At 50.9% G+C, this 26,850-nt stretch overlaps 1 protein-coding gene across 11 annotated transcripts in view; it reads left to right on the top strand.

Annotated features, from left to right (window-relative positions):
• Positions 1 to 26,850, top strand: part of Ttc7b (tetratricopeptide repeat domain 7B) — a 213,711-nt gene that overhangs the window by 177,435 nt on the left and 9,426 nt on the right. For all 11 annotated transcript variants that reach the window (XM_076551222.1, XM_076551224.1, XM_076551223.1 and 8 more), the window contains 2 exons: positions 2,865 to 3,005; positions 10,615 to 10,817. In XM_076551222.1, coding sequence (XP_076407337.1) covers positions 2,865 to 3,005; positions 10,615 to 10,817 — 344 coding nt within the window. The remainder of the gene's footprint in view (positions 1 to 2,864; positions 3,006 to 10,614; positions 10,818 to 26,850) is intronic.

The following is a 26,850-nucleotide window of genomic DNA, read 5'->3' as shown; positions in this document are numbered from 1 at the left end:
AACATACACAATCTCTTCTGGATGTCATCAAGAGATAGGTCTGTCCACACTACTCTTTATTTATTCTACATACACCTACCCAGTACCTAGAATGGGCTGGGCATTGTGTAATGACTTTGAAAAAGCCAGAACAGAAGACATCTTGCTGTCTTTTAGAACCACACAGTCAAGTAAGGAAGGGCAGTTCCTCCACTTGGAAGCCTGTTGTCTGCACAGTGATGATGACACTTGTGTGGAAGCTCTGAGGACTCAAGACATTTCTTACTGCAGAGACAGTGGGAGGTCTGCTGCAGCCTTCCTGCAGGAGGCAGCCCTATGGCTGGATGTAGAGGTTGGGGTTAAAACCAAACAGTGTTTGCATCCTGGTTTTACCACCAACTGGCTGTATGGCTTTGAGTGGTTACATGATACTTCAAGTCTCAATTCTGTTTCTTCAACAGTGAGTGCAAAATGCTATCCACTGAGCCTAAAATGTAACATGTTCTATAAAACTGATCCCCACCACTGCCATCAGCACCATCAGCACCACTATCATCATCATCATCACTTGCCAGATCTTAATTCAGAGTTGAAATGTATTGTCACACTAAACATTAATTCTGTCACGTTATAGACATTGCAAAGAAAAATAATTTGGGCAGGAGTTCAGTGAGAACCATGTAGTCCCTTCCTTGAGCAAAAGACAAAATAGCTTATCCCAAAATCAACATTAGCTCTTCCAAAAGCCACAGATTCTTTAGCAAGGGATCCGTAGATTGTGGGACAAAGTTTGCACGGTTTTTCTATAGCCACAGTGCATTATTATCCTTAAATAATTAAATGAGTGAACATGTTGAGCATGGTTTAGTTCCTAGTGTGGTAATATCAGTAGACAAAACCCAATAAATCTCTTCGGAGTCTTCATAATTTTCTAGCATCCAAAGGGGTCTGAGAACCTCTTCCAGAGACCTCTAAGCCACTGAGAGACATTGTCTCAAAACACAAAGTAGACACTCTAGGAGTGACAACCAAGGTTGTCCTCTGGCTCTGCACACTCACTTATACATGTACATAGGCACCAGCACACACATGAACATGTACACACACACATAAAAGGTTACAACAAAATGCAAGCAAAAATACCTGTAGCAGCTGAACTGTTTTGCTATTTATATTAAAAATAATAGCTCTAAAAAAATAGCTCTAGACATACTTTATCTAGAGAGGGTAGATTCCGAGCCAGGCTTCAGGGTTTCCCCTATGAAGTATCATCATCCATCAGTTTCCTCATTCTTGGGCAGCAGCTTTCTCTGGAGAACCCCGAGGGCCCTCCTGGGGCTGCTGTCCTCTCCAGAGCCCTCCAAAGCCTGTCTGCCTAGGGTTTATCCATGGGAGGTAGACTGGTTTTCCTTCCGTAGGTTTTGGATTCTGACCACCAAACCCCGTAAAAAATCTGAGCATACTTAGAAGAATCCATCTTTCTACCTTGTTGAAACAGTTAAACAATATGGATGGCCAACTGTTGCTGTAACACCTCCTTTTTGTTTTGTTTTTGTTTTTTGAGATAGTCTTACTGTCTAGCCCAGGCTAGACTTAAACTCACAGTCCTGTCTCAGCTTTCCTGAGTGCTGGTTTTAGAGGCATAAAACACTGTGCACAGCTTACCAAGCCTCTTAAAATAAGTAACCTATGAATAATAATAATAGTAATGATAATAATAATGTGACTAAGTAATAGAACATCCCAAAGCCCAACTGAGATATTTTTTACGTTCACGATTTTATGTTACCCAATATATAATGAACTAACTTTATTTGCATAGTGAGAATTAATCTTTACATGTTTTTTTCATGTTGTAATTTCATGAGTTGATAGTTGTTACCACTAACAATGTTACAATGTTTGTCTCCATGCTGAACTTCCTGATAAACGATAAATTAAGAAAGTTGTAGTTGAATATATACATACACACACACACACACACACACACACACACACACACACACACATATATATATGAATGAGTAGTTCTAAGTTGAAATAACAAGACAACCTTCCCCTCAATTCTGAGCCATGCCCCTAAGACGGAATGTTGGGAAGAGGTGAGATGCATGCTCCTGGTTAAGGATATGCTCTCTAGTCATCAGGCTCCTGCTCCATTTTTGGTTCATGCACCACACCTATGCCTTTGCCTGGCACGTGTGCCCAATAGTCTTTCAAGAATGCAGGGTTTAGAAAATAGGTGTGTGTGTCAAAGCTCAAGCATCCAGGCTGCCCTCCACCACTCCAGTGTCAGCCTTATAACAGGCATCTGCTGTATACAGAGCAAGCATGTGCTTTCTCCAGTGTTTAGTCAAGCCGTAGAACTTGATTCTCCATCCATGGTGCTGCCCATCTCTAGAAGGGAAGGATGCACTACTTAGCAGGAAGTTGGGTTGTCTTGAGAATGGCCAGCCATCTACTCCAGACACTACACCAGGAAACAAGCATGGCCTTCCTCTGCTGCACCCATGCACTTACGTGGTTTCGGCCCTAACACGGGGAGTTTTGTAACATCCCCTTGTAGTCCATCACTGGTGCTGTTGTGTGTCGAGCTGCGCTCCCTTCCTGCCCCAGCACTCACATCATGCCAGGCTGAGCTCCTGGAGAGTGCTTAGCATAGCATGTGCCCTGTGTGTTCACTAAAGGAACAGCTGGACAGAGGGTGAAACTAAAGTCCTGGGCCATCTTGGTTGGCCCTGGTTTCTTTAAGAACAGTAACTCGCATCCTGGGGAAGGTGTGTGTATGTTTGTACTCATGTCTGTGTTTGGGAGGGGGTCGTTAGTTAGGTATGCAGTTTGTGGTCCCCCTTTAACTCCTAACGTAGTCTTGAAACCTCCCACAGGCTCTGTCCATGCCACATCCGTAGCAGCCTCAAGAGTGGAGCAAGCGTTGTCAGAAGTGGCCTCGTCTCTGCAGAGCAGTGCCCCCAAGCAGGGCCCGCTGCATCCCTGGATGACACTGGCACAGATCTGGCTCCATGCAGGTACGGCTCTCACTTAGCCCTTGACCCCGTGGCCCTCTTCGTCCACCCATCCTTTCCCACAGCCTGCTGCTGACCCTGAGGCTGCTGGCTTCTGCAGGCGCAGGCGCATTCAACAGTTTAGCCCGGAACCCCCCAGCCTTTGGGGAGAACTGAAGCCTTTTGTGCTATTGCATCTGTGCAGGGACCATGAGCTACCCTGCATTTCCTCATCTCTCCTCAGTGACTGCACTTGACCCAGAGTAGGCATTCAGAGTGAGGACCCCAGAGGAATTTACAGGGTGGGGGTTTGTACTATCGAGGGGCCAGTGTTACACGCCCATGCTGTCCCCATAGGTGACAGAGTGAATTCCACCTGTACTCTTTCCTGGCTGGGTAGGATCCATCTCTGCCTCCCCTCTCAGCCTCAGTTACTCATCTGCATGGTAGGGCGAGAATAGCACCTGTCTCCGAGAGTCAAGGAACACAGAGCTTGTTCTCACCGTCACTCTCCGAGTCTCCAGGCAATGGGATAGGAAGCATTAATGGCACAGACGCCTTTATCAAAGCCAAGGCAGGGCAGTGTGCCCGGTGTCCCCACTTCCCTCCAAAGGCAGGTCTGGTGACCTGCAGAGTGGGAAAGAGTAGCAGCAGCCCCTGGTCTGGAAACCGACCCCAAGGAAGTATGCTCCGCTGTGCCCTGGTTTCATGTGGCAGTCGCTGGCTGCACAAGGCTGCCCACAGCTGCAAATCCCAGAGTTAAGTAAGATTGACAACCCATCTCACCTGGGGAGCTCCCAAGAAAGTGATGGCTGTTAGTGTATATGCATAGTTCTATTTCTGCGAAAAGTCACCTGTCTCTCAAGTTTTACCACTTCATCTGCATGACCCTGGTGGACCCTTCTCAGGCTCATCACCACCTGGGAGCATGCTCAGAGCACAAGTGTCACTAGCAAGGGTGCCCGTTCTACTCGTGCCGTCCTTCTCTGGGCCATTTGTGTGGCGTCCTACCTCGTGTGTCCGTCCCCATTAGCAGACAAGCACATGTGAAGGCTTAGCTGATCTACCTGGCTTTGCCAGCCACAGACCCAGCCCATCTGCGTTGTCTGTGTCAGCATCCTTAATGGACCCCTAACAACTGCTGTAAATTAACCAATTATCTTCTGCTAAGCACAAAAGAAGGCTGATTCATGCCTATGTATGTGATTGTTCTTCTCCACCCACTCCCAGAGAGGTCAAGACAGGCTGCCTCTGAGAGCCAGGGCCCAGCAGGAAGGCCGCTTGCCAGCTTTCTCCAGAACAGCCCAGTCCCTGCACCAGAGTCTGAGACTGTCTTGCTCAGTCGCCTGTATGGACAGTGACCTCAGAGGACAGAGAGGGACAGAGTGCTGTTTAATGACCAGACCAGGGAAGCCTGGCTGGACATACAGGGCTGGCACAGGTCAAAGCTGTCTTTTCCATGGACTTGAAGTCTAGTTTTTGAAGAGCACATAGTCAGGCTTGCTCTTCTGCCCACTGAACCACCCTTCTTAGAACACTTAAAGATGGGCCTACAAAATGCCAGAAAGTTTGGCCTAGAGGGTATTGACGTCTCATCCATCCCACCCTACAGCACCCCCGCCACCACTCGGTTGTCCAGGGCTGTTGCCCCTGTTTGCGTGGCCCTCCGTGGCTCCTGGGAGGGAAATTGCATAGCTCTTACTGGAATAGTGAAGAGTTCAATGACAAAGACCACATTCAGAGCAACTTTTCAGTTTCGTTGTGTTGCTGTGGCTCAGAATAATGGCCTCGTTACTAGATGATGGGTGTGGCTCTAACATTCCGCAGGTTGCTGGGATGGAACTATGGAAAGCAGATGCTAATCTTGCCCTCTAGCCTCTGGGCAGATGTACATGAGTTCATGCAGGGAGTATAGTGTGTCATGTGGGTGGATGAAGGAAGCCAAGGAGGCCCTCAGCATTTGTCACCGTCGACTCCTTACAGGAGTGACTGTCGAAGGACTGTGGGGTCCTCCCTGCGTGGCTTGTGCCTGACTGCAGGGAAGTACAATAAATCACCTCCCTTTTGACAGTTCATGGAGACCAAGTAACATCATCGTCAGCTCTAACAACTCCAGATCCCATACATTCTGCAGGGTTTAGAGAACCGATCAGGGCCTGACTCCCAGGGCTGTTTCTGTGGTGTTTGTGGGCCTCTTCTTACCTGCTTGGTTTTCCTGGTGAGCTGAGAGTAGTGGACCTCATGACAGGGGCCTGTGGTGGAGGTGGCCCTGGATTTGAGTCTCTCAGGAAAGAAAGATCTCTCTGAGACAATATTAGGTTCCAGTGTCTGTTTCCGGGTTTCTGGGCTGTATTTATGACGGCAAGAGAACTGTGAGCATGAAATATGAGCCTCCGGAACAGCCTGGCTGGGGCATGAAATGAGGGATGCTTGATTATAGAGGGCCTTCTCTTCCTGGGTCGGGAGTGCTCCCTCCCCTCGCCACCTCGTCCTTCATCTTGGAAGCCCTGACCCTAGGGCCACAGACCTTCACTAGGACTCCAGGTAGCCAACACAGCCTGGGCTGTGCGTGTTGGTTCTTTGGTTGTTCAGACCAATGACACAAATTTATCTGAGTAACTTCAGGTAACACACTGGCATGGTCCACACTGGACAGGTGGGAAAGATGTTAAATGGAAAGGCTCCCCCTTGTCCCTGTGCCTCGGTTACCTGCTGAGACACTGATGCTAGTTCTGGAACCTTCCAGAGGTTTAGCCGTTCTGTGCCCTCTCCCCATACCCTCTTCCAGTGTCTAGGAGATCACTGTGTGTCCGTCTGTGTAGTGCTGACTTACTTCTCACAGCTGCGTGGTATAGTTCCGTGGTGGGAAGCCTCATGGTATCAGCAGTACACTGTGGATTAGTGTCTTCAGCCTTTCTCAGGCTTTGCCAATGCAGACAGCATTTCAGTAAGTATACTGACGTGTGTTGTTCTGTCTCTAAGGTCAACTTCCAAGAGTGGATCAATAGGTCAAGCGGTGTACAGTCTTTAATTTGGATAAATGTAGTCATGTGACCTCCCACAGAACCTACCAATTTCTATTCCAGTCAGCAGCATGTGACAGTATTTTCTTATCTCCTTGCCAATACCATACATTCTCAAAATCCTGGATCTTTGCCACTTGGATGCATGAAATTTGTTTTCACTGGCTGTTCATGGCTTTTGCCCACTTATCTTCTTAGGTATCAGCATCTCCTTTCCACTCATAAAGCACGTATTATGTGTTGAGGAAATTTGCTTGTGTGTGTGTGTGTGTGTGTGTGTGTGTGTGTGTGTGTGTGTGTGTACAGACAATGGTGCACATGTATGCATGCACATAGAAGCTAGAGGACAACCTTGGCTATCATTCTACATATAGTGGCTACCCTGTTGTGTGTTTGTTTATTTAAGGCAGGGTTCTTCACAAACCTGGAACTAACCGCATTAGGCTAACTGACCAGGGAATTCCAGGGATCTACCTTTCTCTGCCTCCATGCTGGGATGCTACCAGCATGCTGTCATGTCTGGCTTTTCATGCGAGTTCTGAGGATTAAACTCAGGCTTATAAGACACACACTCCCAACTGAGCCATCTCGCAGTCCTTCTGCTGTCTTCCTATCTGCCCCCTTCTCTTACAGCATGTGAGCTTCCCATGGTACTTAGAAAGCAGCTCCCAGCTTCTGCTTTTTTCCTGAAAGTACCAAGAATCTTATGGCATCATTTGTACTCGGTCTCCCACAGAGAAGGGCAGGAGGGGGGTACCCCCTGTCTTGCAGCAGGGGAACCCCACTAGGCAGCTGTGAGCATGGCACAGTCTTCCCAGGGCAGAAACCGGGAGAGCTGGGGTACAATGGTGACACTTGATGGGGACACCGCTGGAGCTGAGTGAGCCCTTCTCTTCAGAACTCAGCAGGCCTCACTGTCCGTGGAGAGTCAGCTCCAGGAATGCAGAGCCCAACCAGACCCCTTCCAAGCCAGGCAGCTTCTGGGTACCCACAGTGGGATGGCAGCTAAAAATGCCTTTGCGGTAGGTGGTTAATTTCTGCTTGTTACTTACTAATAATTATAGCTTTCACTCTGGCACCTCTCACAGCCGAAACCAGCAGCTATTCTTAGACATGCCCGATCAGAGTTTCTGATTTCTGCTGGGAATTTGAAGCTGTGATACTGTCACAATTTCCTTAGCCTGACCCCTTCCCCTCCAGCTCCTCTCGGCCACCAGGAAGTTGCATCAGCAGAATCGAGAGGCAACAGTGGTTTGTCCACCATGAGGAGAGGAAGACAGTTCCTAGACACGTGGTGTATGGGGGACCAGCCCTGGCCCATCAGCCTTCTCCATCTGCGGGGGTTTGAGTTAATAGTCTTTACCTTTCGTATAGCTGGCACGTATCAAGCACAATGTGTGGTTCAGCTACTGTGCCAAGAACTCTGTGTTGTGACCCGCTGAGTCCCCTTCATAACTGAGGCAGAGTTACCAGGTCACCCATCTCAAGTTGCAAGGCTCACATGTTGGGAGGCCTAAATTCAGCACCAACCTGTGCAGCCCGCAGCCCGCAGCCCGCAGCCAGCCCTGCTCAGACATCCAGTTCCCTGCAGTGTTGTCGAGTGTCTGGTTGTGTACCAGGCTCTGCAGTGCAGTGGTCATGGAGACAGACACTCAGTCCCTGCCTTCCTAGGGTCTGCAGATGCAGAACAACAGTTACAGAAGCCAGTGACTTCCATGTGCCAAGGGCCAGGAACAAACAGTGCCACTCCTGTGACCCCTGGGAACAAAAGGTCTTGCCAAAGCAAGAAGCAGGAAGCAATAGAGAAGGGCTGCACATCTGAGCAGAGCAGAGTTTGCTTAGCACTGGTCAGGAACAGTGGAGAGGTGCAGCACCACCCTGCACAGCACAGCCGAGAGACGAAACTTAAAGACAGTGCAGTTCTGGGACCCCAGGGGAGGCAGTGGTCAGGTCATGCACATTAGGCTGTTCCCAGTAGCCACAACTGATCTTCGAACCTCCCGTGGAGAAGCCCTGAAGAGCTAGAAGGTCTGAATGGGGCTTTAAAAGCTCCCTCCAAGTAAGTGTGGAATGGGCAGAAGGCAGAAGGCGGCAAAGGTGGGAGGTAGGGAGGGACGTTCAGAGCGAGTGTGTGTCTTTTATCCCATTGCTGAGTCGGAATAACTGACAAAAGCAAACTCAGGCCTGTCTGCACTGCGAAGTTGGTTCGAGACCAACCCGGTGCTTCAGTGAGACCCTAAAACAAATCATAAGGTAAGGGCTGGGGATGGGGCTCCATGATAGAGTATTTACAGGATCGATCCCCAGCACACACATAATTCTGACTCCCACCTCTTGCTAGCAGTGGGACACAGGCAAGTTATTTCTCATCCCACTGAGCAAACGAGGATGCCGCACTAGTTCACACAATGGCATGCTCAGCATGCAGCACACACTAATCACTAGGACAATCTCAGTGTGTGTGTGTGTGAGAGAGACAGAGACAGAGACAGAGACAGAGACAGAGAGAGGCTATGCCTGTGTGTGCTGTGTATATGCATGTGTGTACTGGTGTGTGGAGACCAGAGGACGGTTCTGGGGGTCTTCTCTGTAGCTGTCTGCTTTGCTTTCTTGAGATGGAACCTGAAATCCACCATTTTTTGGCTAAGCTTGCAATCTAGCAAGCCCCGGTGGTCTTCTTGTCTCTAACCCACCCCAGAGCTGGGGCTATGGACGTGCACAACCCTACCTGGCTTTGTGCGTGGGCCCCGAGGATCAAAACTGGCCCACATGCTTGTACAGCAAGCTCACCCACTGAACCATCTCCCCAGCAGGAAGAGCTCTTCTGAAGGAGGCTGTGTGGTACAATAAAGACATCATCCGGTGGATCTGCAGGGAAGGAGCTGCTGGGGGCCCAGACAAGATCAGTGTTAGTGGGGTGTTGGACTGCAAACCATCTGCCAGTGGTGCAGATTGGATGACGGGAAGTGTAGGCAGAGAGAGTGCCGCATCCTTGCAAAAAGAATCCCTGTGGATCAGCACAGGGGAGCTAGGGAGGCGTGTGGGATGAGAAGGACCGGGGTGTGCAAAATGGCTGGCATAGATGTTGATGACATTCGGATAACGCAGTAAAGACCTTCAGCAGCCTAACGACAGGAGCTGAGTGGGGGTACAGAATTCTTTAGACAATGAGAGAGCCGGTGACGGGGCTCAGACCCAGCATCGGGTGCAAAGAACACAGCTTGTCAGTGTGTGGCAGGAAGGGGCTCTGCCTTGCAGCCTCTGGCTCCTCACATAGATGAGTCAAGGTCTCCAAAGGAATGACTCCACACCACAAAGTTCCTGAGTCAGAACAGTTGGGTCGTGGCCTAGAAAGAGCGAAGTGTCTCACTGGTGGGATGAGGAGCGTGTCTCACTCTCCCACTGAACCCCTGGGAAGGAATCACTCTTGACAGACTAGCACAGGCGGGAAGTGACTCGGAAAGCTGTGTGGCTAAGGCCCCGACATTTGGCTAGGCCATCAATGAGGGCAGGACCTGGGCTGTGCTCAGCTCGGGGACTGCAGAGCCCATCATTGGGGTCTATTCCAGAAATGCTCAGCGTGAGGCAGTAACATAATAGAATCCCTACCTCCACTCACTGCTGGCCCCTCCCCCAGACAAAGCCAAACAGCAGTGAAATGAGGGATGGGAAGGATGGGGGCTTCCTGGGCCCTGGTGGCTTGGAAGGGTGACCAGAAAGCCACTTGAATTTTGTAAAAGGCGAAAGATTTATACGATCTGAAGAGAAACCAGAGTATACCACTTGAATTTTGTATGAAAGAGAAAGTTCCAGAGAACACAGGAGGCATGTGTTCAGCACCCCAGACTCCCTGTGTGTATCCTGCTAACACATCCCTGCCCTCTGTGGCATCCTTCTCCAGAGAGTCTGGGGTAAAGGAAAAGGTTTGGAGGGATCATAGACTCTGCAGCCCACCTCTGTCTGCCTGTTGGCTTGTTCCAAGTGGCAGGGACTAGTCAGTGCTGTGGTCTCTTCAAGAGCTGCCTTGAAAGCTAGATCTGCCAGTGCCTAATCCAAGTTCAGCTCTCAGGGATGTCCCTAACAGACTGCTCCTTGGAGGTTCATAAAGAATACTTCTGGATGTAGCAAGCCCCCAGAAAGCGCTTTGTCATGCTCAAGCCTCAGAAGAGCAAGCTCCAGAGGGCAGATCCACTCCCCTGTGTGGGGACTGTGTGCCGCAGGTCCTTGTTCTGGTGCTCATTTCAGCCCTTTTCTCTGATGAACAGAGCCAAGGGCAGCTTCCGTCCTAATGCTGAAGGCTCTAAGTAGGCCCTGGGACGATGACGACGACGGTCCTCAGAGGTTGGGCCAGAGCCCAGGCAGACCTCACTGCTGTCAGTTTGGTTGTGGCATATGTCTGCCCTTCAAGGACCAAAGCACAAGTGACCTGGGCACAGGTGGGCACAAAAGGCTGTTGGCTTGTGGCCATGTCCAGCAGGCTAGGGCACAGCTGGCTGTGGGCCCTGCCAAACTCCTGGAGTGTGAAAGCCCTCAAGCAGAATACCAGCCGCCACAGGCTCTCTGAGGGCAGTGATCCAGGACAGCATCTGTTCTCTGCTCTTCCCCCACAGCTGAGGTCTACATTGGCATTGGAAAGCCTGCTGAAGCCACAGCCTGTACCCAAGAAGCTGCCAACCTCTTCCCGATGTCCCACAATGTGCTCTACATGCGGGGCCAGGTTGCTGAGCTTCGAGGGAACTTCGATGAGGCCCGGCGATGGTATGAAGAAGCCTTATCCATCAGCCCCACCCATGTGAAGAGCATGCAGCGGCTGGTGAGTCTGAGACCAAGGCCAGGATTCCCATTCCCTGGATTGGGGCTCTCCTTGGAAGCAGCAGGTAGCCCACAACCCTCACGCCCACTACTTCCCAAGGCCAAATACAGTTAGCCTGCTGAAACATCACATGGCACAAAGCCAGGCAGTTGCTGTGATACCTTGGGAGGTGACAGTCCCCAGCCACAGTGTCTCACCTAAGGTTCTACCAGGTGCAGTGGAGCAGTTGGGTCAGCAATCCAAATCCCGCTGTGGCTCTAGGTTTGAGAAGGACGATCTTAAGTGTTGGTCACCATCACTGCCATCTGGGCCCTGCACTGCTTGCAGTAGCCACCTTAAGGGAGTATCATACCAGAGATTCCAAGGCCTCTTACTCTGAGGGAGCTGGAGCCTCCAGTTGGTCTCCAGGATACCGGCCATTAGGGAGCAGCCAATTATAGGAAGGGGGGTTATCCGTGTTACAGAGAGGGGAGATGTGTAGACCTGTGGCAGTTCAGACCTCTGGGTGCCCTGCTACCCTCCACCCCGGGGGATAGGCCATCTTAGAGTAGGCCACTTGTCATCTTGGTGACGTTCCAGGAGTTTGTGGCCATCAGAGATGTGTATGGGATGCCCTCCCTAACAGAGCATCCCATCTGTACCTCCTCCTTATGGGATTCTGACTGAACACAAAGGTCAGTGTTGTGTTCTAAGCTGGCGGGAAGCCACAGGGCCCCCTCTGGACCAGTGTGCCAAGCTCGGTTCTGAGGTCATTTGGTTCGTAGCAGAGGGCCTCCCTCGTTTAATAGGCCACAGGAAAGAGGACTGCCTTGCAGGAAAGGTGAGATAACTGTCTTTCACATCTGTGGCCCTCGGGAGCTCGTGGTCGTCATCAGACAAACATGTGAGATAGGATGGGGCACTGGGCACAGAATCCTGGGACAGAGATCAGGTCCCGAGGCTGTCTCTCGCTCTCTTGAACTCCAAGAAGGGCCCAGAAGCTCTCTGTGCCTCCATGTCCCTTTTGCAGGAAGTCCTGTTAGACTGGCTGTGTGTCTAGGCCTAAGAGGATGTGGTTTTGTACCTAACAGTAAAATGTGCTCAAAGGATCCTGTCTCGCCGTTTCTCGTCAGTGCTCTGTGGTGTAGGGGACTGAGCTGTAACCGCTGGCTTTGGGTAGGACAGTGTTGATGAACTGAAAATGCGCTTTATGAGGGAACTTGTGCCTGAGGGTTAGTTCTGAACCTGAACCTGGATTTGTTGTTCAGGAACCTTGGCATTTCTGTGGTTTGGGCAGCTGCTTACCCTGGTGGGCTGTGTGAGAGCTAACCAAAGTGACTGAGTAACGAGCCAGCAGAGTTCCTGGTACCTAGTAGGTGTTCATTAAATAAAAGCCAGAGGCAGTCATTTTCAGTTTCAGAAATAAATCCAGCCTTGTAATAATTACAGTCACTCACTTTTTTTTTCAGATTCCTTTTATGTGCACTCTGTAACTCGATGCAGCTTTATAAATAATTTCACATATTATCCAAACATTAGTCTGTTTGATTAAAGATATTACCTGGCTTTTAATTTTTGTCTCACTATTGAAAGAGGGATGTGTTAAGAGCTTTTCAGGTCCCCTAGCTTTTGTTAGAATGTTGCAGAAGAATTAAACACCAAGTGCCCAGGCCTTATTAAAAAGAAGTAGCATGCGTCTACCTCAGGGCCTATGAATTATTCAGAGAAGTGTGTCTTGTTCATCCCCAGGGGGAACACTTGAGACAAAAGATCAATAGGAAAGTCACCCCAGGAGAGGTTTCTGTTTTCCCCTTAGAGCTTTTCAAGCCCCCAGCTCCTGACAAGTGTTTTCCTTTCTGAGGGGCTAGCCAGGTGGCCAGCACAGGGGAAGTGAGACACAGGCCTCTGAACCTCACCAGGCCTGGAGACACTGTCCACCTTGGTGGTCTTCCAGTGGGGACCCATAGTAATCACAGGCCTGGAGGCCTTTCTCTGTGTATCCTGATGTCTTCGGAAACCACCCAGATTGAAGGCAGGCTGGGAGCAGCCAGCTTGCAGGTTTGGGGCAGTTCAGCTTCTCCCGCTCGGCACCTTTGCCCAGTGCCAGTGCTCAGGGACTCCCAAAGAGCTTGCAGGCCCCTTCCTGGTGATCTTGTGCACGATGCACCCCAGGCTTGGTTTTCTTCTCGCCCTGCCACAGCTGAGGGCAGATCTTCCTTCTGGTTTTCTTCTCGCCCTGCCACAGCTGAGGGCAGATCTTCCTTCTGGCATGCTGGGTCTTCTGGTGCCTGCAGAGAGTCTCTGGAATCCACAGGCTCTTCAGCCCCGAAACATCAAGACCTTGCCCCAGCTACTTAAAGCAAAGCAGCTTTTCAGTGTCTTAGAGATCAAGAAGGTGGCTCACACTTTATTGCAAGGCCAGGGCTATGGTTCTGGACAGGTCTGGGCTAGATTCCCAGTGCTCTTCTTAATCATTGCCTTTGGGGCTTTGAGGCAGATACTCCTCTTCTGTGCCTCAGTTTCTTCATCTATATAACCAGGGAGAATGTTAGCACCAGTTGCTTTTAAAGGCTAACCACACGAGAGAGCCAAACCCTTTTGTTGGTTCACAGATGTCTTCTGCCTCACAAGAACCAGGCTAGTCTGTGAGCCCCTGAGCTCCTTGGGAGCAGAGAGCAAAAGTCTGGGGAGGAGATGAGGCTTCAGGTTTATGGGCAGCGAGAGGCAGAAACGATGAGCACTGAGTTTCCTGGTACTCAGAAGAGAGTGAGAGCAGCCCCGGGCCAATCCATACCACACTGTGCCACCCCAGAGCCAAGAAAGGTTAGGAGCAACAGGTGAAAGAACATGGACCAGAAACCATCATCAAACCAACTGAGAAGGTCCCAAGGTAAGGGACCATGGGAGGCAGAGCATGGTGACAGAGAAAACCCAAGGACAGGAAGTTTGTCCATGGCAGCCCCCGTGTTCAGAAAGAAGAGCCGAGCAGCTGGAGGGGAGGTCTCCAGGAGTAGGTGCCTGACGCAGGTGGAGTCTGGCAGCTGATAGAGGCACAGACGGGAGCCCGGGCCTGCCCTGAGAATAGCGCCTCCCTAACTTGTAGGGATGGGAGTGGTAGAGCGACACACTGCAGAATGCAAATGTGTTCGCACTGGTAAAAAGCAAAGACAAGGCATACCATATCGATGAAAGTGAAGTGGGAAGTCAGACTTGAGATAAATGTAAAGTAAACCCCGGGGAAATGGATAATTTCCTAACAGTTACAGCCTTCGTCTGGGTCTCACTTCACATACGGTGAAAAGGACGGAAAAAACAAAGGTGTTGTCTAGTAGCAATTAGCCCAGGCAGGAGCTGAGTGTAGACAGGTATTAAGCAAGCAATAAGTTCAAGAAACTAGGAATTGCAAAGCTGTGGAGGAATTTTCAGAGTGATCAGACTTTTTCCCAGAAGGCCTAAAGGGATATTTTCAATGTTAGTTTGCATAAATGTATAAATTTGCACTTATTTACTGGCTATGTTGAAAGTCCTTTAGCTCATGGTCCCTGCAACACATTAATGAAACGTGGGCCAGCTTTTCCCAAAGCAGTCATTCGGTTTTGAGTGGAGAGAAAAGAGAAGGTGCACAGTGGTGGCCAGAGGTGGCCTCAGGGAGAAGACTGTCTGCCTGGGCTGGACTTTGCAGGCCAAGGACAGGCATAGAGACTTGGTGCATCCAAGGACACAATTACCAGGACAGGAACAAATTCTACAAATGGGACATCTGGCTGCCCTCCGATCACGTCAGCCTGGGCTTTTGAGGGCAATGTGTAAGATGGAAAGGTAAGAAAGGACCAAGGGCTTTCTGAAGCGAAGGTGGAAGGCAGCCAGGGAGGCTGTGAGGAGGGGAGTCGTCAAGACCAGAAGGGAAGGTGTTGCTGAGCAACAAGCAGGGACCGTGAGTGTGAGCAGGAGGCTCGGGCCTGCCTCTGCTGAGCTTGACAGGCCAAGACAAAGGTATGAAACAGGAGCAGATGTGGGGCTCATCCAAGGTCTGATGGAGTAGACAGCATGGGGGGAGGAGCCAAGATGCCCAGAGCACAGGAGAGGATGGGGAACTGGAGGAGGCAGTGCACAGAGAGCCACAGCGAGGACCAGCAGGGGTGACTGATAGCGGAAGTGTGGAGTCTGCGAGCAGCAAAGCCTTCCTCTCATCTCAGATGAGCACAACAGAGTGCTAGAGTCCCGGACAAATCAGCAGCCACCAAAACAACCTGGGGCTGCTGGTTTCTAGGTCCTTTGTCCCCACCACTCAGTGGCATTCACAGCCAACAGGAAAGTGAGCTTAGCTTTGTAAGAGGTCCCCAAAGGAAGACAAGAGATGGGATGGGGAGCCCGGCCACCTGTAGCTGCCTGCTTTTGGTTACTGCTCAGTGGAAGAACACACTTTGAGGTCCTATCAGAGGTGTGTGTAATAACTAGCTTTTGCCTAGAGCATGGCACACATGTTTGTCTTCTGGGGGTGGACTTCGAGACAAGGAACCCTCTTAGTTGGACTAGGACGTCTTCAGGCTAGAGGGCTCACACACAGGCTGTCCTTGAGGGTTTCCCTGGCTCTCACGCTCTCTGAAGCATAGGCTCTGGACTGGCAATAAGTACATAAACTCCAAAGGGAGTGTGTTAATGGCAGAAGTGGCAGGAATTGGCTAAGATGCTGGGACTATCCCATGCTGTCCTATGCGGATGGCAGGCTCCACAGCACAAGGTTTGCTGGGATGTGTCATCTGCCTTATACCCACATTTTCAGGTCTTTGAACAGTTCTTAAGGTGTTGCATTAAAACCAAGCTGTCCATGTACGCTGTTCTGAGATAACAGCACCTCTCCTGAAGTTTCAGACAGGCCTGATGTCAGAACTCTCTGAAACTGGCTTCAGATATCACTAGGTATTTATTCAATAATCAACCCTTTTATCCTGTCATACATGGGCAGGATACATACATCGCAAAAATTGGTGTTTTCCTCCCTCCATCTCTGAAGGTGTCTGTCTGTCCGTCCCCTGCGCTAGAGGAAGTTGCACGTCTCACAGTTTATTAATCAAAAGTCTGTCCCCCAGTCTGTCAGGCCTGGCAGCCTGTGCTCCTGCGTTGGTCTGATGGGCCCATCACCTGATGAGAGCTCTGTGATATTGACACAGTCCTGAATTACTTTCTGATGTCCCATTTCTCCTGGGGCCTGTGTCTGCTCCTTCCGTTGGTCTCGCTAAGAGCCAGCACAGGTATGTGCCGGAATAGACTGAGGCCCGCCTCCGCTCAGAGCCAGCACAGGTATGTGCTGGAATAGACTGAGGCCCGCCTCCGCTCAGAACCAGTCTCTTTCATCCAGTGTCAGCTCTCTTCCCATGCAGAGAAAAACAACTGACAGCGGAACTGCCCGTAGTCTGCTAGGAAGGCTCTGTCATCTATGAATTGTCTTTTGTCTTCTTTCAGAACTAGAAGACTGCTTTGAAAATTAGAGAGAGCAACTTTTTCTCTGAAGGCCTGTGGGTTATTTAGATGCCTCCCTGCCCATGTGTCTGTGTCCCTAATAAGTCTGCAGGCCGCTTTGCTTAATCTCTCCACTCAGTGTAGCTGGGTTTAAGCTCATGGTCCAGAGAGGGGAGAGTGCGACATTCTAGCCAAAGGGCCATCTTTGCTGTGTGCTGCCCCTTCATTCTTTGTTATGGTCCACATGGCACTTTAGCTACTTGGACAAAGAGTGCTTAGCCCTAAATTTCACTTTTAATAAACAGTATAATTTGGAATGTTATATGTCATATCCAGTATCACACTATTTAATGAAGTGGAGAATTTCTTGTTTCCTGGAGAGGAAAGCAGCTCTCAGTGATCTGCCCTGGTCACGCTGTAAGTTAGAGCAAGCCAGGACAAAAGGGGAGTCTCATCATGTAGGGGTCCAGATCCTCAGTGACAGTTGACATTGGAGTGGCTCCCAGCTCCCAGCTCTGCTGCCTTTTGTTTTGTTTTGTTTTGTTATCTGAGGGTTTTGGTTTGGCTTGGTTTCGGCTGGATTTTTTTGGACTGGATGTTTTTAGTATTGAACCTGGGACCTTGAGTATGCTATGCAAATGCTGAGCAATTGAACTACATACCACTTGTAAACTTCCATTTTCTCACGGTAGATGGAGTAGCTGTAGTGCCCACATGTGTTACTGTGTAGGTTCAGTCAGGATGAGTGGTGGGCACCACTGTCACCCCTGGGTGTAGGTTACAGCTCTGGTAATCTCTCTGAGTTCATGGCTGTGAGTAGGACACATCCTCTTGGGGAGCAGCTCCTGTCCAGGGCATCAGGGCCCTTGGGTTGCTCTGTGAATGGGCTCCCCTGGTGGGGGTTTCGAATCTGGTTTGGGAGCAGGTGGCAGCTCTAGAAACAGCCAGGCCAGAGGTATCCAGGGGCATGATCAGTCCAGGGGTAGAGCAGCAAGAGTCAGAAATGATGGGGAGAACCAGGCAAATAGCACTGAGTTCATGACATCAGCTGTGTCTTCAAGATTCTTACATTCCTTTTTAATTACTTCGTTTTAGTTTATAACAGTTTCTGGATGCTGGGTATCTGTGTCCTCCTTGAAGCAAAAGGAATATCCCTGGGAATAGAGACCCTGCTCTTCATCACTTGGCTACTGTCCAGTTATAGCTCTGCTGCCCCTACCCCAACCCTCCAAGCATTCCTCCAGGGCAGGGCTTTCCTCCATAGAAATTTTTTGTTTGTTTGGGAGAGAGGCCCTCCAACCCAGCAACACTTGTCCCTATACTGGCCAGGGAGACGTGGCATCAGGCAGCCTGGGCCAGGACAGGCTCCGAATGCAGACTGTGTGGTGCCTTGTGCCATCGGGTCTTTCTGCACTTCAACCAAGGGGAATACCAGGGCTGTGCCTACTGCTGACCCTTGCTCTCAAGTCTTAGGTGGCCAGTTACTGACAGCCACGTTCAGTCTCAACACCAATTATGACCTAATTTTTTTCAAATCTGACATATCCTGCCCTTGCCATTTGCTTTTAGAGATCCTGTCTCACTGTTCCTAGCTTGGGCCAGACGTGGAGTTTCTTGCCTTCGTTGGTCTGCTTCTTCATGTACTGATACCAGCTCTGCTCCATATTCTCAGGCCCTGGTGCTCTCTCATTCTGCACCCATCCCCAGCCTACTGCCTGCCTTTGAACACAGATTGAAGGTTTGGCTGCCATGAGAAAGTGGCCTTTGGGGCTTCCTGGACCACTGGTCCCAAATCATCTTGTGCCTGATTGCTTTCCCAGTATTGGGGCTGACTCCAAGCTCCCCGCTGAGTGCTGTGGGCTCTCTCTGGACCATGTCAGCTCCGCTTGTTTTCTAGACTTGCAAAAGAGACTTAAAACTTCTAGGCCCAAAGCTTCTGGGAAGACATCTCTCATGGGAGGGTCTCTTCAAATAGCAGATGGAAGTCCAAAATGGACAAGTGGCAGGCGTGTGCCTTCAGACCTTACCCTCACCAGTGAGGTGAATGGACTGCAGACTTAGAATCCTATCCCAGCGTCTTCATCTTAGCTGTGGCCAGGTCGGAACAAGGTGGATGGGCAGTGACAGCCACGCCAGAAGTCCTGACTGCATCACTTCTGAGGGTTTTATTGAACTGTGAGTCTCATATGCTCAAGTGGTTACAAGAAAACGTCCTTAATTTTTAGAGAGTGTTTAGGGGTGAAATGTCACAATGCCTGTCATTTATAATAAATCCTCGCCCTTCCCCCAAATAGATGAGCTAGGACAATATAGGGGACAGTTAGGGACAGCAGTGAGATGGCTCAGTAGGTGCTTGCCACCAAACCCCAGGACCCGAGTTCAATCCTCAGGACCCATATGCTTAATAAGGAAAAGGTTTAGCGTCTGGTGACTTTGACTTTTGGTGTGTTATATCAGCCTTTCTGCTTTCTGAAGGTTTGAAATTGTACAAGATAAAATTTAAACAGCCAAGCCAACATGCTTATATTTGCACTATGGAGAGATCACACTCTGGAAGCTGTGGAGGGCAGGTGACTTGGACACTAAGAATCCCTAAGGACAGTTCAAGATGAGGAGTGCTGAACAGGGAAGCCCAGTCCGGCCTGGTGAGGGGACTAGAGTGCTATGCTGGCACCAGGAACCTGCTCCAGGAAGAGCTGCCTGTGATCGTGGCAGGTCACACACAGCTGGGCTGCAGCCGTGACCTTGGGGGTTGGCAGCAGGCGATAGGTGGTGTCTCATCTGAAGCGAAGGCATAAATCCTAGAGAGGAAGCAAGAGAGAGGCCTAGAGCACAATCTGTCAATCCATGGGATGCCAACCTTAGGGGCAGGTGAGAAATAATACTCAGGAAATTTAGGCTCTGATCAGTCATGCAGAAGCTACTGCTAGTCCCTGTAGAAGGGATTTGTACCTAACTCCACCAGATCCCAAGAGCTTGTGTCCACGGTCTTCTCTGCTATCTGTGCAGGCATTCGGCCAGCCCTGTTCCCTGCCCTGGGCAGGAGGAGGAGCTCGGACAGCAAAGTCTCTCGGCTAAGCATCAGGAGCAAACATGGCTTGAATCACTGCACAGTTTCCATGCAAAGCGGCTGGGGCCCCTGAGCAAGGTGCCTTACTTCTCTGGGCCTCAGTTTCTTCTTCTGTCCATGGGGATGATGGTGATCACCCTGGCAGAAGTGAGGTATGATCACACGCCAGAGCCTAAAGGACCACAGCTGTGTCCAACGATGAACGGTACACCTGGGTTCTTAGGAGACGTGTAAAGTGTCCCCTTTTGATGTCTGTCGGGTGCCTGTTCCCCAGGGGACAAGTAAGTGACCCCAAGCTAGTAACAACAGTGATTTGCTGAGGGAAATCTTGGGGAATGGTACACACATGTATGCACACACACACTGGCCCAAGATTCTGTCTGGCTAAGAATTGACTCTTAATTAGATCCATAATTGAAATTCTGGCCAGTGTCCTTCTAAATGCAGCAGAAGCTGCCCGCCTAGCACAGGGAAGCACTGACACTGGATGTGGTGTTTCTTCATAGATAAGCTCGGCCCCTCCTGCAGGAGCCTGGGGTCTGCAGGTTCTCTCTCCCCGCTGCACTAGGATGCCAGATCTAGACAGGTGTGGTGGTGTACTGTGGACCCTAATAAACTTTGCCTGAAGATCAGAGAACAGAACAAGCCACTAGATTAAACATAGAGGTCAGGCAGTGGTGGCACACACCTTTAATCCCAGTACTGGGAAGCACACACACCTTTAATCCCAGGAAGTGATGGCTGGGCGGAGAAAGGTACATAAGGCGTGAGGAGACAGGAACTAAAGACTTTTTGACAGAAGCGTCCCTTTCAGCTAGAGACTTTTTCAGGCTGAGGAGTCGGTGAGGTAAGAGGTGGTGGCTGTAGCTTGCTTTGCTTCTCTGATCTTTCAGCGTTCACCCCATTATCTGGTTCCAGGTTTTTTATTAAAAGATCGTTTAGCAGTTTGTGTTACAGACAGGTACATGGGGCTGGAACCAAGCTCAAGTGAAAGGTCCCTGCAGAGACCTCCCCGAACAAACTAAAAGCAAAATCTGCTTCTTCCTAAGGACAACATGCGTGTTTCCAAGCCTTTCAAAGCCAGGCAGGTCAATCGAGTTATAATTGGCTCTCTAATTAGAACTCCCACGAGCTGTTCAATTCTCTACCTGCCCATTGTGTCTGCTACAAAGGTAGCAAATACACTTCTGCCTGTGAAGAGCCTGCTGCAGTCACCAGCTTCCTGCTGCAGCAGCCCCTCTCCAGGCACCACTGCCTCACCCAGATGCCTGCAGACCCACCAGCAAGCATGCAGGAACGCAGCTGTTGCCTGAGTAGTGGCTATTGGAAAGTCAGGCTCCAAAGAAGGTCATGTTGCTGGCAACCAGCTGGAAGCAGCCTAGAAGAGTTAGTCCTGTTTCCAAGGTGATGCATTCCCGGGGAGATACCACAGAGCCTGGGGCCCCTACAGGAGCTGCTGCCTGTGTCCCTCTCAGTGCTGAGGACAACTGATTTTTTTGTGTTGCTCCCCGCAACCCTCAAGAGGCCAGCCTGGTTTGGACACTGATATTGGTGTCTGGTGGCTCTTGTGTCACCTGGAGTCACACCAGCAGTTTCAACTGCATTTGGAAGGGTACTGGTCCCACTTACCAATGCGGAGGCCTCTTGCAGCTCCTGCCAATGAGGTGGCTCCCACAGTGCATTCTGGGCCCATCAAGCATAGCCTTCTCCTCTAACTCCGAGCCGCTGCAGCGAGCTCACGTGGGTGGCATGAGGTCAGTTGTCGGGAGAACTTAAACTGTGGGAAATGGCAGGTGGCACAAGCCTGGGCTTCTTTCTTTCAGAGGGCCATCTTAGCTGGTACATCACTTGCACTCATGGGCAGATGGGGGATTATTATGAAGGAGGGAGGCAGAGAGACGTGAGAACAGTGACCATGGGTAGAGAAGAGCACTCAAGGCTCCACCCCGGGATTCGTCTGCAGAAGATGCCCTGGCACAGAGTAGACAGCATGCCTGCCCTCTAAGTAGAGGTAGGGCTGAAAGAAGCCAGGGGAGGAACTGCAGAACTACCTGGGCCAGGGCCACAAAGAGTGATGGCTAGGAGTACGCAGTTTAGAACAGAAAAAAACAGCCTCTAGAATCTAGATCTGACATACTGGAGACGTGTGTGACCAGGACATGTCATGCTCGCTCTGTAGTACAGAAGCAATCATGCCAACCTCTAGTCTGCCCTCAGGGATGTAGACATGGTTCTGACCCAGCATGAGTGCCTCACCCCATTACCTGCCCTTCTCCCAGACATGGTAGTGGTGAAAGTCACATGGGGAGTGAGAGATTCCCCCAGACCCCAGAGGAGACAGACATGAGGTCTCCCTGTGGACTTGCCACTTCCATGTTCTTAGGAAAGAGGGGCTTGCTTTTAGCAAAGTGTCCAGTCAGAGATCAAGAGTTGCCTGGCACAGGATTATAAAGCAGCTGATCCCGGATCAGCCAGTGCCTGTAACAGGTCATCTCTGGGTATGACCATCCAGGTTAGAGCAGAGAAGAGCCACTACCTTTCCTGGATCTCTAGGCTGTACATGTCACAGTGAGCAGGATAGCCACAGGAGTGATGGCGGATGCTTCAATTTATTCTAATTTTCCAGCCTCCCTCCAAGTCATTGGTCATGCCCCCAGGGACCCATTTTGAGCTTCTGAGAAGTCAGCCATGCTCAGTGTTGGCCACAGCTCATTCCATAGCAGGGATCACATACAAATGAGCATGGTCCCTTGCCAGCAGGTGAGCAGCACCTCCCACGCCAGCTCCCAGCACTGCCTGGAAACTCTGGAGGAGAAGCCTCTGATCTTGATGCTGATTTATTCTGCACTGAAGTGGGGAATGATAAGAGCTCTGTGTGTGGGGAAAGAGAGTGCCTGCTGGGTCTCTGTTCTCTCCAAGAGCTCTGCAGTGGAAATCTTCTCTATACAGCCCCATCCTTCCCCAGGTCCTCACTAGGTCCCCAGCCTGGTCACCATCTCCCTTCCTCCATCCTGGGCCTGACTTGGGAGCACTAGGAAAGAAAGTGCATTCAAACAAACAGTGAAAGTCTGCTTCCAGACAGACTGTCTGTTTCTCCTTTCCTTGCTGAACTACGGCTTTCTCAGTGCTGGTGGACCAGCAGCAGAGATGTGATGTGGTGTGGATTCAGCAGCAGGAGTAGCTGAATGGAGCCTAGCGCTGGCCAGTGAGGCCCATCTCTTTCCCATCCAGATAGAAGGTTATGAGTTGTCTTGTTATTTTAGGGACAATTTTTCCAAGGCTAATCATTTTCAGACCCCCCCTTCATCGGAAAATGTCTTATCATTTCTGTTTGTTCCTGTTTAAAAATGGAAAAATTGCTCCTGCCAGACCCTGGCAGGGATGGGGAAGGTACTGGCCAAAGTGACCACATCCACCCTGGCAGGTAGTAAATCATCCCCGTGTTTGGATCCCAGTGAGCCAAACGATCCCCATGGAACCAGCACCTAGAGGCCATCCTCTTTGGTTCCCTGTCTGTTGAAAAGGCTGTGGGGAGTGCTGAGGCTTTCTGTCATCTGGGCAGCCCTGTGCAAGTTCAGATGGGGCCCAGAGAAGTCCCCACACAACCTTCAGGGATAGGTGTGGGAGCTGACATTCCTGGCTGAAGGGACCATCATCATCCCCACCTCCCACACAGCATCTGCACGGGGCCCAGAGTACAGTTGGCACAGAAGCTGGACAAGAGGGTTGATGGGCAGGTCCAGGACATGATACCCATTCCATAGTCATCTATGGAGTATTTATAGTATACCGAAAACTGTCCTAGGGGCTGGAATGGCTTGTAGTTAACAGCATGCATTATCTGGACACTGCGAGTCCCGGGGGGGTGGAAGGAAAGGTGAGTAAACATGTCCTCTGCCTCCAAGAGCCTGGGGTTCCCTAGTCCAACAGCTGGTGGCTTCTGCACTGTACTGTTGACTTCTTTCCAAGTTTCCTCTAAATCCTGGAACCTTCTGGCACTCAGGGAGCCCAAGCTCAGCCACCTGCTCCTAAGAAGGCGGAGAGCCCAGGAGCCCTTGGGGCTGCACTTAGCCTCACCTGTAGCCACTCTGTGTGCAGAAGGGGATCAGGACTGGCCCCTCCCCTGGCAGTATGTGGTGAACACAGCCCCGAGCTCTCCTGTGGCGCTCAGTTTTGCAGCCGGAGGTTAACACTCACTCAGCCCCTTGGTCTTGCCCAGCCTCTTCCTTGAGAAGCCTTCCTGGTCATATCAGCTACTGCTTCTCAAGTCCTAGGACAGCATACACGTTGAGTATGTAATGGTGCTCCCAAAATATGTGGTGCTCCCAAAATATGTTTTAAATAAGAGACCTTACCAGTCCTGTACTCTGCCTGCTGTTTTCGAGACTGAACAAGTGAGCCTCTTAGAGAAACAAGAGAAACTCAGTCTAGGTTGGCATCCGGTAGAAGATCCCACAGTAGGTTGGAGAGAGGATGCCCACCAACTGTTGGGCTGCTCCGGGCCTGCCTTCTGCCCAGGCATCTCACTACGGTTGCTGGACCCAGGCTTTTGCTTGCAGTGGTGGTGGAAAATGGTCAGACTGAGTACAGAGAGCACCCCCAAAGGCATGGCTTCCCTCTCCACCTCTCCGAGAACAGGTTGGCCCTGTGAGGCTAGGCACTCCGGTTTGGATATATTATACTACTACAGGCTAGTTTGTATGAATACTTGGTTTTCAGCTGATGTCACTGTTGCGGGGAGGGGGCCTTAAGGAGGAAGTAGGGCCTCACTTGTGGGTGTAGTCACTGGGAATCAGGCTTAAGGGCAATAGCTCAGCCCCTCTGCTTGCTAGTCTGTCAAGACGTAAACAAGCGGCCTCACGCTTCTGCCTCCACAGCCAAGAGCCCCTGTCTGCCCGTGCCTTCCCTGACACGGTCTGTACCCTCAGACCTTGAGCCAAAATAAATCCCTCTTCCCTGAAGCTTCCTGTCTGGTTTACAGTCGTGTGGTGAGGAAGAGGCCTGCACCAAGAATCTGCCAGGCTACTGGGAAGGGATTCCAGGCTTGGGCCACCGTAGTAGGGGCCGGGGTCTCTCAGACTCCCACTCTTAGGCCCTGTGACTCTAGGAAACCCTCAGCACAGCTTCTCTGTTGGCTGGTTACATGTAAATTGTTGTGACTGTGACAAGCCCATAATTGGAAGCCTTCTCCCCCCCCCCACCAAGGCCCTGAGAACATGCCCCTGTGCATGCCCCCTTTGCTAGAGGAGGTGAGCCTCTTATTGGCCTGCTCAGGCCACCTGTGAAAACAGTGGTCCCAGACAGTAGTGTCTCTGCACACTGCCTGGGATGGCGTACCACCTTCCCAAACAGGCAGGGACAGAAGCCTCCCGTGGAGGCAGGTAGGCCCCCCCTGGGAGGTAATTAGCACCACACTTTCCACTGCGTGGATAACTTGGGCCATGGGGAAGCGCTTGACTTCAGGGCTGTCCTGCCTTGTTGTTGGCGAAGGTAGATAAAAATAAATAAATAAGTCAACCAGGGAGATGTATAAATAAGTCAACACGAGTCTCCTGCCCATTGCCAGTGGAAAAGTACTGTAAGGGCAGCCAGGTAGCACCCACAGACTAGGACGCACTGACTAGGGAATGGCAGTCGCCACAGCATCAGGACCAAGGCACTTCTCTCCTAAGAGCAAATCAGGTCCAGCCTATGAGCTCATCGCATTGCAGCAAAGCATTGGGGGAGGGAGCCAGAGGCTCGGTTTGGACCATGGCCAGGAACTGCCTCCAGTTTCAGAGTGAGGCAGAGGCCCATCCCATGCCTTGCTAAGGACCCAAGGCTTCCTTGTCACTTCACCCCCGATCAGTGGCCCTGCTCTCTGCTCACTGCCGTCCTTTGATGCTGCTTAGGACTCACTGGCCTGACGCTTCCTCAATTGGGTCAGCACACCAGGCAGAGCTTCGGAGGCGCTAGTGTGGTGCTTCTGTGCTGATGGTGGTTGAATTTGTGAGCATCATGCCTCAGACTGCTGCCATCAGGAACTCCCCTGGAGCTTGGATTCCTCACAGCCCCCTGCCTGACTTCCAGGGTCCCTGCCTGCAGCAACACCAAGCCCAGGTGCTGACACCAGGGCCACTGAATATCCCCTGTCTCAGGGCCAGGGGGCAGCACTCAGACTGCCTGGGTATGATTTTCCAAGGCAGCATGACCCCAGAGAGGAGCTGAGAGATACAGTGTCTTTCCGCTAGAAAAACCACATCTCCCTCTCGACTAGCAAAATCATTGCACATTAACCCCAGGGGTAAGTCAAGGTGTCTGGGGCCAGGGCAGTTCGTCCAAGCCAGGTGCCTGCTTCTGACACCGTTGTGACAGTGACACCCTGCTCCTCGGCCTCATTGCCTTCTGATTGGGCTTTGACTGCTTATTAAATGACCTCATCCTAATGACCTCATCCTCTCAAGAGCTAGGCACCTGCCTTGGGTTGATGTGTCTAGTAGGAAGAATTAGATACATATGAGTCTTCTGTCTCAGAGCCATCTTGGGGTCACAGCACCCCACACACACAGTTCAGTGGTCATGGACCCTAAGCTTCAACCTTCTCATCCTTTTAGCAAGTGGGTAAGAGAGCTGTATCTTGTCAGGAGGGTGCGGTCCTGTAGCTTCCTTCCCTCAGGCAGACATTGGTTCTGCACACTTCAGGACACTAGACCAGGACAAGACCCACAGCAAGTCCACCCTCCAGGCCCACACCTGTGCTCTTCGAGGGACAGGAAGCATGGCTCCTGTGACAGTCTGTGCCCCTGAGTCTCTAGCCAGCCACACGGTGCAGGCACCCACAGTGTTCCATGCAGGTTTATGGATGGAAGGAAAGAGCCAGACATAGTAGTTGTGGTTGTGGCAGAGTGGACAGAGCTCCATCCTGGGGACACAGATACCAGAATGTTCCGCAGCCCCCTTGTGTGATCCCAGTGTAGGGAGGGCAGTTGGCTTTCCACCTTCATGGGTTCTATATCCACAGACTCATCCAACCATGGGTTAAAGCTGTTTGGGGGTGGGGGAATACATCTGCTCAAGATACATACTGACTTTTTCTTGTCGTTGTAAGTGTTTCAGTATGGCAGCTAGCAACAGCATTTCCATGGCAGTGGATTCAGTACATGATGTAGAAGTGACCTTTCTTCAGAGCCCTGAAGATGGACCAGGGGTAGGAGTGAGGGATTATTGGATCTCTTTGTTCCTCTTCCCCAAAAAAGTGAGACCACACTGAATAAATCTCCTTTTTCTGCTTTTCTCTTTAAAAAAAAAAAAAGCACATAGGTAATAAGCAAATAGTACATTATCTGTACAGGGATTTCAGCTGACTGATTATTGGGAACTAATCTCCCCATAAATCCTGAAGAAAGCCTGGCCTCCACCATCCCACCCCACCCATAAAATAAGGATGCTGGCCCTGGGGTGCTCCTGTACCCTACTCTCCACACCCCCAACTGTATCCTGAACACCTTCCGTGGGAAGGGGCAGGCTTTGGGGCACCTCAGGCCT

This window comes from Peromyscus maniculatus, chromosome 14 (genome assembly GCF_049852395.1).
Source record: "Peromyscus maniculatus bairdii isolate BWxNUB_F1_BW_parent chromosome 14, HU_Pman_BW_mat_3.1, whole genome shotgun sequence".
Classification (NCBI taxonomy): domain Eukaryota; kingdom Metazoa; phylum Chordata; class Mammalia; order Rodentia; family Cricetidae; genus Peromyscus; species Peromyscus maniculatus.
This window is presented reverse-complemented; position numbering and strand designations above follow the sequence as displayed.